The sequence below is a fragment of the Amblyomma americanum genome, chromosome 4 (assembly GCF_052857255.1).
Source record: "Amblyomma americanum isolate KBUSLIRL-KWMA chromosome 4, ASM5285725v1, whole genome shotgun sequence".
Lineage (NCBI taxonomy): Eukaryota > Metazoa > Arthropoda > Arachnida > Ixodida > Ixodidae > Amblyomma > Amblyomma americanum.
In genome coordinates this window covers 39,826,680-39,837,481 of record NC_135500.1, presented here as the reverse complement: position 1 = coordinate 39,837,481, position 10,802 = coordinate 39,826,680, and the positions used below count along the sequence as shown (strand labels likewise).

Sequence of the window (10,802 nt, the reverse complement as noted above, 5' to 3'; positions counted from 1 at the left end):
GTTGCTTGACGCTTTTCGTTCATTCATATCTTGTTCCACTCATAATCCTTCCTCGATACTTATTATCTGTTACTCCCTTAGGCATACAGCGAGAGCTGCGTTGTACATTTATGCAATGTTGAAGCACGACGCGCCTAAATCTCTCTTTGTATATTAACCTGTGCACTTTCGGAACAACAAAAAGCAAAACTGTAGCACATACAGTTCCTTTGTCCACAGCACCAACCTAATGGTGCAATCAGCGAGCAGAAAACGAGGCATGAGGCTGCTATCGCCGTAATAGCTATCATTTATATCAGCTGCAATTTAGACGATTGAGCCACGGATAGGCACGACTTCCCGATGTGGCCTCATCCGGTCGCGAATCTAGACGGCATTCCTCGCGTTGTTGGCGCGTCAGTGGTCGAGATATGAATCCCAGCTTCGGGAAGGACACAGGGGCTGCCTATTAGGAACCGGGCAGTCAGGACAGCGTGCGTCCGTTCTGTATTCTTAGCGACCACAGCGATTTCCAACTGCTCTCGCGAAGTGGTGTATGGCAACCTGGACATGACGAATGATATAAATCCCACCACAATGGTTGCCTTCCACGCAGACATTAGGAGAGTCTAAAGAAACAAACCCTGTTTACAGCATTGCCACGGCCCATTACAGCACTACGCGCAGTTCGTAGTCACACGGCGAGGCGGACATCGATGCGGTTTCGTGAAATCTCCTGGAGCCGAGCAGGCAGCGCGGCACAACTTACAACTTCTGCATTCGTCGTCACGATACCACCCACCAATTCACAAGCACTACACTGAATGAACTGAATAAATTCCACGCCAATTCTTCACGATGCGAGCGCCTTACACCACTTCCAATGGCGGGCGCCTTCCTCGCTGCCCCACAGCCCCACGATCGCTAATGCCACGGCGCCGCGCGGCCATTCCTAGGAGCGCACAAGGCTTTATCAGTCATTGACGCGGTAGCTTCATCACCTGCAAGCCACAGCACTCCAGTCGTACTTCGTTTATTCGCTGGCGTTGTAGACTAAATGATTCATTTGTGATTTCACTAGTATGGGAGGAGGTAGGTGGATAGGCAGGCACTAGCTACGGAGGTGAGATGAAGATGGAGCTCACGGGTGGTGCTGCGCCACTGGGTCGTTGAATTCAATTTCGCCGTCGCTTTTTCGTTATGCTGCTGCGTGGGTCTCTGGTTTGTGGTGGGCTCCGCTTCTGGGGGCTAGAGTTTCTTGGGCGGGCGGGTTGAAGATGGCGCTTATGAAGCTTGCATGTGCTTGGGGTGGGGAGCTTCATCGAGGTTGTCAGTGCGTGGTTGGGTATTTAAACTGATTCCTATCTCTCCTGAATTCCGCGTGATGGTGTGACAGCTGTCTTCGGAATTTCGGACATCTTTGAAAATCGCATATGCAGGCAGCCCTTTGCAATACGACCAGCGTGTTTAAAATGTAAAGACCGAAAAAAGTTTGGCGCACATCTGGAAAATGTGAATAGGCTACATTTCTCCAACATCGCGTTCGTTTCCGCGCAAACAATGCAGACTACGGAGAAAACGCATGACAGCGTGCGTCCTATGCATTCTTGCCATTCATTGTTGTTATGATCTAGAACGTACTTTGTCATTTACAGGGGCTGAACACGCTCCATGCGCTGAGGAGCGTCGCTGTACAAACAAGTGTTGAGCCCACGATGGAGTGCACGCGCCATGAAAACGTGCACTAAAGTCGACGAAACGTCTAAAATATTGCCACGAATCTTTGTAGTGTTTATTTGTTCCTTCTTCAAAGCTGCCGCCACACCACTTTACCAATTTATTTGTGGTTGCAAGACGCGACCAGATTTATCTCGATTTATCGCATCCGGGCGGGGCTGATTCAACATTGTTCTCGAATGTTCTAGTGACTTTTCACGGTTTATCTCGAAAGTTCGCTGTAAGCTTTAAAGTGAGCAAGACTGTGAGTGGCGGGCATTCTTTTCGACGACCGCCAAGCACGCTTTTTTTTTTTCACCGTCGCCGAGTCATTCAATCCATTTAGGGCGCAGGTCCGCCCAATTAACAGTTTTCTTTGAGAACTTTTTGGCTGCCTTTAGAAGATTCATCACCAGCGCTCGCTCTTAACAGCCACGTGACGCACCTTCATTCAGTGATCTACCCCATGAAGACGCCGATGAATGGTTAGAGCTGTTTGAGCATGTGGCGACATTGAACCGTTGGGACGACCAAGCAAAACTACGGTACGTCTTTTTCGTCCTGAATGGCCCAGCTAAAATCTGGAACGACAACCACGAGGCTTCCCTGCTAATGTGGAATGAATTTAGGAAAGAACTCCTGAAAACATTTGCAAGCATTGTTTGCAAAGAAAAGGCCGAGTTACTGCTCGAGCGAACGGACGCTACTAGCCTTCTCTATGGGCCAAGCGGACACCTGAACGACCACCAATGACAGCCTACGGGACATCATCCGTGAGATCGTCCGCGAAGAGGTACGGCGACTCCTGCCATCCTTCCCACAGCCGTAAGCACCGAATCTCATGGACATGGTACGGGAAGAAGAGCGCCAGGCACTTCGCACCTCGACTCCGACGACCACAGAACCACAGGCCATAGAATACGCCTCCGCACTACGTAAACCCGCGTCCTGATGAGACACCCCAAGTCCTCTTCGACGGGAACCAGCTCTACAGGAACGACGCCTCGTAGCTCCCGCACACCCACTTTACGAGCAACGCAATGGCTATAGAAAATGTGAAGAATGGAGGCATCCCGACAACCGCCCACTGCGCTTCCGTTGTGGCTATGCTGGCCACATACTTCGTCACTGCACGTACAGACGAACTTTCCGGCGCGGTTTCGCCATCGACGCCCCAAGACGCTTCCCGGCCAGCGACCGCGGTAAATTGACAAATACCTTCGCAGAGGAAAGTAGTATCGTCGAGCTGTCTTTCTCGCTCCCCGTCGCCGTCCACAGCACGGTTTCCGTCGTCGGGCCGCAGCTACGCAACAGCTGTTCGAGGATGGCCCCCACCCTCTCCGGGAAAACTAAGAAAAGCAACCTTTGAGGTGAAGCTGCTCACCAGCGAAACGGCGAAGATCCTCCGCCGACCACGCTGCATGAAGACGCTGCACCCGCTACACCGACGCCACACAGAATGGCAACCTCGAGCACAACGCGAACCGCCTTCAAAACGACGCCGCCACCCAAAAAAGCTTCGACGACACACTCTAACCACGATTCACATACGCGACGAAGCTTGGACGGCACACGTAACCACGATTCGCATACGCGACAAAGCCATGAACTGACGCCAAGGACTACGTGAACGCAAGATCCAAGACATCTGACTTAGAAGTGACTATCGACAGCCGCAAAGTCGCCGCTCTAGTCGTCACCGATGCCGATTATTAGGAACATTCGCTGCGCAATCGAGGAAAGTAACGACCGCCTGGGATGGTCCACAAATTCCCACCGCCAGAGACCACCTCATTACGCCATCGGGGCGATGCACAGCGCGAGTGGCCGTCAAGGGACATACCTGTGCTGCGGCCTTCGTAGTGCTACAGCAATGCTCCCGCGACGTGATACTCGGCATCTAATTCCTTAATGAGCACCAGGCGATCGTCGGCCTGCGTTCCAAGCCATCCACGCTTTCGACAGACGAAGCCATCCCTTAGTTGACGACCATGGAGCAGCATGTTGCCCTTAATTTCCTGGATGAGCACGTGAGCGTCCCTCCTCGATCAAGCGTCATGGTTACCGTAGGTGCCATGGACGCTGAGAACATGGAAGCTCTCACCTAGAAGAAAGTGGCGTTACTTCCAGAACGAGGAAACGGCATCGCAAGAGGCATTACACACTTCCGCAACAGACAAGCTGAAGTGCTGGTGACGAACTTCAGCGAAGAATACCGGCACATTAACAATGGAACGACGATTGCTTTCTTCGGCAAAATATCTGATGTACGAGACTTCTTCATCCTCTTCGGCCAATCGGCAGAAGATTCGCCTGACTAAGAGAACTCGCCCACTTTCGACATCAGCGCAGCCCTGCACCGGAACAGACAAGACCAGATTCGCACTCTCCTTCGACGCTACATCAAGTGGTTTTCGTCATCGGCGCAGGTTCGACAAACGCCGAGTGCCAAGCGTAGCACTATAACCGACCAGCAGGCCCGACCTCTCCGTCAAAGCCCCTACCGTGTGTCGCTGCGAGAACGACAAGCCATCCGGGACAAAGTGGAAGAAGTGCTTCGCGACGACGTCATTCAGCCTTCAAAGAGCACATGGGCGGCACCGGTTATTCTAATGAGAAAGAAATACGGCGCACTTAGATTCTGCGTTGATTACCGCCGCTTGAACAACATAACAAAGAAGGACGTCTACCCCCTCCCCCGCATCGACGACGCACTGGACCGGCTCTGCAACGCCAAGCATTTCTGATCGATGGACCTCAAGAACGGCTACTGGCAATCTGAGGTCGATGAAAGGGATCGCGAGAAGACCGCAGTCATCACTCCGGATGGCCCCTTCGAGTTCAAGGTGATTCCATTTGGTTTCCGTTCCGCACCAACGATGTTCCAGCCCGTAATGGATACAGTGCTGGCAGGCCTGAAGTGGCAAATTTGTCTGGTATATTTAGATAACGCCGTTGTCTTCACCCCGAACATCGAAGAACAGCTGAAAAGGTTTCGAACAGTACTAGATGCCATCAAGTCGTCTGGCCTAACCTTGAGAGCAGAGAAGTGCCTCTTGCGTATGAAGAGCTGCTGTTTCTAGGCCAGATAGTTAGCAAGGAGTGAGTTCACCCAGATCCGCCGAAAACAGCTGCTATCGCACTGTTTCCAACGCCGGTGGATAAGAAAGCTGTGCGCAGATTCCTCGGACAGTGCGCGTATTACCCACAATTTGTCAAAAACTTTTCGCCCATCGCCGAGCCTCTGACCCAGCTGACAGAAAGAGAAGTTCCATTTAAATGCGAAGCGCCGCAACCAGAAGCCTTCAAGCAATTTCAGCGTCATTTACAGCCTCCCCCGATCCTCGCGCATTTTGATGAAAACGGCGAAACGGAAGTTCATACCGAAGCAAGCAGCGTGGGACTAGGCACCGTCCTCGTTTCATTTCCATTTTCCTATTTTGTGCAACAGCTGGTCTTGAAGAAAGCAATTTTAAAATACTTTTAACACCGAACTTGCATGTTTTAAATTCACTGACTGTTCTGAGATAGTAGGCACATCATCCTGTCATTACTGTTAGTCTGCGGCTTGTATGCATTGCTGCGATATCGTATACAGCAAAAACCGGCATTTTCCTGTCTTTTTCTCAATTAATGAGCATTTGGTCATTATATTACTTTGCTCGATGGGCTCTAGCTGAAGCTTCAGCATTCCCTTATTGATTGTTGCGCACTTCTGCATTTCGCGTGGCATAAAGTTTGCTAACATGATAATGTGATCTGCATAATCTTTTTTTCAGATTAAAATAAAAAAGCAGTGCCCAAATCTGGGAACCAGCGGAGCAGTCAGTCTCTCCCAAAGTGTTCGTCTTACCTCACCCCATTGCTTTTTGGACAGGGGCTATCGAAAACAGCAAGTCAGCAAATGATAGTACAATTGAGAAATGAACTGATCATGATCGTGGAGCAAGTGAATGTCAGTTCCTGCTTTGAATGACAATACTTCTTGCTTTCTTGCTGTACTGGCAATTTGTCCTATTTAAATAACATTAAAGGGGGTTTGTGCACACATTTATCAGGAGAAAGAGTTCATGGCGGGCGACACAAAACGGCGAGCAGAACGACGGGCAGCGCAGAAGACGACCAGTTCAACCGAAGCGATCTGGTGCAGTGCGCAGGCGCTTCCTCTTTTATCGGCGCTTCGTCAGTGATCTGCCTAGGCAGCATCAAGCGCGGCCGTTATGGTTCGGTGCAAATATATTGCTGTCAGTGAGAACCACTGCATTGAAAGTTCTAACTGTGCACTAAGGCGATGGCAGAACGGAGCCTTGGGAGAGGCTCTCGCTGCAGCGTATTCCGATATGCAGTGGGAAGCAGTTCCATCGAGCAAGAAAAGGAAGTCAGATTTTGAGCACGGCTGGGTAAGCTACTCAGGAATGCTTGTTATTTGGAATTCTCTTCATACTGCAAGGTAACTGCATGTTGTGTACTTTACTAAATTATTGAAAAAAGAGTAAAATTTTGAAAGGTCCTGTAGATATAATGTAAGTTTTGAATCAGGTCTCTTTTGTGAAAAAAAGATATATCTTTTTAAATCTCTTTTGTTCTCCTGCCAAGCTTGTGTTTAAATGATTGTACAAAATGTAAGCGCTAAATTTATGCACTCATCTTTTTCATATTATATTGCTCCCACAAGGCAGATTCACTAGCTCTCTAAGCTCGACACGGAAAACAAGAAAACGGTGCGCAAAGAAAGCAGCTGCTGCATATATTGCTCGCAATGCTGATGATTCTCCGCCAGCTGTTTCTATAAATGATGCCCTGCTTGAATTGAAGGTAAAGTAGCCTTTCCTTGCTTATAATAGTAAATTGTTTATATGTTAGTAGCATACCTGACGCTGAAAATGCACAGCTTTAAATGTTACGCTGGTAGAGCGTGAACATGCAGTGTCATAAAAGGCATTGAAGCGATATGCCATGTCCTTGAAGCTATCATGGGATTCCAGTGCAAACAGTTTTCGGCTGCCATGTGATTTTGCTAACAATGCTCAATTGGAATGAATTTTGTCAAAGTTTTTGTTCACACTTAGGCACTAAAAGATGCTGTGATTAATGCTGGACACTTCAACCTGACAAGAATGAAGGCCCTTCTGCACGTAACAGTTGAAACTTGTAAAGCTGAGCCTCCAGAACAGCAGCCGGCCTACTTATTGAATGCAGATGTGGCAAGAGTATACGATTTTGCTCTTGGTTCTTGTCAAGAATTTTAAACAAACTTCATAGCACAATGCAACCTGGAAACAATTCAGCACATTCTCTTTGAGTAAGGATGAACTGTTGTGTTGCTGGTAGTTATCACTTTTCTCAATGCATGTCACCAGTTGAAGATGCCTTCATCTCTAAAGAGCAATTGCAAGTTGCATTGCAAAACAAGGATGTGGTTTAATTCAATTTACCCTGGAGCACATAAATGAATCGGAATTTATACAGTGCATTAGAGAAGTTTCATCTGTACAGGAAATGATCGGTAGTATCCTGATCATTTTAGTACCCACAGCTTTACTTATGTAAATATAGGAAAGGTAGAGCATCGATTTTGCATTTCTCAGTTTGCCCTAGCATCTCTGCAATTGGTGTCTCGGTTTGGTGACTTCCTAAGACTCATGAAATTGTCGATATTACTGATATTTCGGCAAATTATGGGCAGGTTTCTTACGAAGGTAGAATAGTATTTTCTATGAAATATGTGCGTAAGTTGGGATGTTTTTTTGGCAGCTTGCACTTGAAGCTGAAATTCGTTTTAAAGCAACGATGCAAGATATGGAAAGAATATTAACAGTTGTCCAGCAGTCACTTCACAGGGGAGATTTTGTGGAGCTGGATGGGTACCATCGATCAAAAAATTGGGAATTTTTTCTGATCACACAGGTAAGACAGCATCCTTTTGTAATTGCTGCTGTTAGACTTAAGCAACAATGAAAATGCATAAAATATTTAGGTCCCTGTTGAGCACAATCAATATTTCTGTAATACTTGGTTGAAAATGTGCAGTAACCTGTTGTGCATGTTTATGTTGTTGTTTAAAATAATTGGTGAATTTTTTTTCGGCGAAAATGTATGGAGGCAAGCATTCAGTTCTTCCACTGCTATCAAAAATAGTCATTCAAATGAGTGTTCATTGGTATACATTCAAAAGAATGCAGTATGCAAATCATTATGGGCAGTGTTAAATGTTTTTCATGGTTATTTGAAACTGAGCTTAAATACACGAGACGTCTAACTTTTGGGTGCATGTTTTCCTGCTTGTGGTGATGCGCAAGGCATTATTACGCATGAATTACTACCTGGTGTTCTCCTACGACCGCTAAATAATTTGTAACCGCATTTATTTCTCGTGCTGTTTTGGTTTCAACAGGCGAATGAGGACGGTAACGTCAGTGTGTGCTTACAGGTAATGTGAGACATGAAAAAACTTGAATATAATCAGTGCTTCTACATTCTTTGTCAAAAAGGCTCTTGAAGAAGGCTGGCTTCAGCACTGCAGTAAATTAAAACAAAGAAACAGCAACTATATGGATGTTTTTTCATGCCTCACGTGACACAAAAGCACTCTTTGACGTTACAGCCATCGTTCAGCTGTTAAAACCGAAACGGCATGACAGAAAAAATTCGATAATAAATTATTTTTTCGCCATACGCTAATATTACATGGTTATTCATGTGTAGTAGTGCCTTTGAATCATCGTTGAGTAATTTATATGAGTATTTATGGTTTTACATTTGAAATAATGCATCATGCAAATCAACATATCAAGGCAGTCAATGAATTGTTGCCTATAGCCAGGACTGTTTTCGCATTAAACGGGAGATGCAACACTGACAAAACTGTACCATGCCCGTGTATCGTTCCTAACGACGGACTGATAATGATCGTTACCACGAAGAACATCATTTCCATGGCTCCCGGGCAATCTATGGAGAGTACCCTTATTGTGTGCCTGGCTTTCTACTTCAGTTTGGACCTTTCTTATCCGCACACTTTTGGCCAAACTTTGGGACTAGTTCAGACATTGCTGCTGCAACACAAAAAATTTGATAAATGTCTGATATTCTTCAAACTGAAGAGCCTGCTTAAAGGCCTCCGACTTATTTAGACATTGCAATTTCTGTATAGTTCATGCTTTTTTATATTAGAGGATTGAAGGTTTCAGATAAAGCTTAACACTTCAAATATAGCATCTTAAGGCACAGCTATCATATTTGTAAATAAAGGCCTCAATTTCTTTCAAGTAATTAAGTACTGTATTTTTTATGGAAGTGAAATTAAGCTTTGATGTATTTGAGGCTTGTGTTTATCAACCACGAACATCATTGCTGAAGTGCAAGCACGATATCTGTGTATTATTGCCTATTTGTGCAGAAGGCGATTGTAGGTTGCATGGTGATGAAAGAATGTTTTGAATATCTCTCATCCCACAACCTCTAGGTTTATACTTTGGGTTGCATCAGACTCTCTTTGTATAATTTTGCCGATGAACTAGGTGTCCAACCAATAGAAATCATGATTGTGTACTGTGAATTTGATGCAAGAAGTGTGGTTTAAGGCTACAGGCATATGCATATAGTAGGATGTTTGCTTAGAATCACTACAGAACAATTTCGTTCATATCAGGTGTCTTGGGAGCTTTACATTTCCCGTAGTAGTCCATTGTGTGCAGTGCACTGCATGTACACTACTATTGTGGAATAATTTTGTTCATATATAGACAAAGTTATTTTACTATGGTTTGTACAAACAGTGCACTGCGTGCAAGGGACAGCAAAGTGAAATATATGGTTCACAAAATACCTGGAACAGGGTTCCAGCTATGTGATGCTGCATTCCTGCTAAAATCCTTAAACGCTCTTGCAGATATATAGGAACGGCACTGTTCCGGCTAAAACCTCGGAAATTTGTTCCACATATTCTGGTGTATCTGGAGCATAGTTCCGGCTGTATAAGTGGAGCTTTTTTGCAAAAATTTCCAGCTACTAAGTGGATCCTTAGGTAGAACAAGACAGAGTGCACATTTCACTTGCAAACACAAACGTGCGAGGGGACAAAAATGAACCTGCCAAACAAAGTACGAAAAATTCTTTCATCCGCCAGTGTTCACAACATGAGCGCACTTGTTGAAGCTGTCAGTGAATATTTCGCGTGTCTCCCTCGCAGCTCCACATCAATGTTGTCGAAGTCCATATCGCGACTGTATAGTTTTGTCACAAAATCCCTAATTTTGAACAGTCTGTATAAGACTTCATCCGTCCTGCACCCTCAGTTGTGTTTCGATGCAAAACTGAAAATAGACAGAAGTAATTTAGTTTATAGTCAATACAGGCCTTCACACAATTCAGCAGCACTTGCAATTCTTAGTTCACAAAAAAACTGGGCAGCCGAGCGGGGGGGGGGGGGGGGGGGATTGGCTTTGCACATGCTGAATGTGCTGTGCAGAAGGATTACCATTCTCTCCGTGTTAAAAGGTCCTCTAGGACCAACCGCATTCTCGATTGCCTGGGGGAAAAAATATGAGCGGTTGAAGAGTCTCCCCTACTTCTAAGCAGAACTGTCAGAATTCGCAGAAAATTTCAGGCTAATGATTTGAAACTTCGTGTTTTCGGTTTCTTCATTACGCTATTCGCTGAGAGCCGTTATAAGAGTATTCAAAAATTACATCGTATTTAGCGCTATTTGAACCACATTGAACCATGTGTTTCAATGCTGCAATACTGGCTCCTATTTTATTGTGCTAGGAACGCTGGCCTTCTACGGTGTTCACTCACGATACAAAGTACGACCATCAGGAATAATAGCTGCTTTTCTGTGGCTTAACATTTGGAACACCACGCGTTTAAAGTGTCCCCGCAATACAAATACAGAACCTTGTGCTGGCTTCATACTTCGAGTTCTTTTCACGGCTCTCGAGGATGTGTTAGCTGAGGCATTAAGGACTCAACTGCAGCCTTGTGGGGAGCTCTCTTGGCAGCTTCACTTGGTGCTCTTTGTTGTTCCCTGTGCCGCTTTGCTTCCGGAAGCTGCGACAAACACCGCCTAGATTTTGGACAACAGGTACTGAGATGTGCAATATTGT

The 10,802-nt window shown here is 45.9% G+C and overlaps 1 protein-coding gene across 1 annotated transcript; it reads left to right on the top strand.

The window, feature by feature from the left end:
- Positions 1-3,686: 3,686 nt before the first annotated feature.
- On the top strand, positions 3,687-8,828 carry LOC144129465 (uncharacterized). Its single transcript, XM_077663643.1, has 6 exons — positions 3,687-3,761; positions 5,573-5,640; positions 5,945-6,095; positions 6,765-6,899; positions 7,450-7,602; positions 8,619-8,828. The coding sequence occupies exons 1-6, from the start codon at positions 3,687-3,689 to the stop codon at positions 8,826-8,828; spliced, it is 792 nt and encodes a 263-aa protein (XP_077519769.1).
- The last annotated feature ends 1,974 nt before the right edge of the window (positions 8,829-10,802 follow it).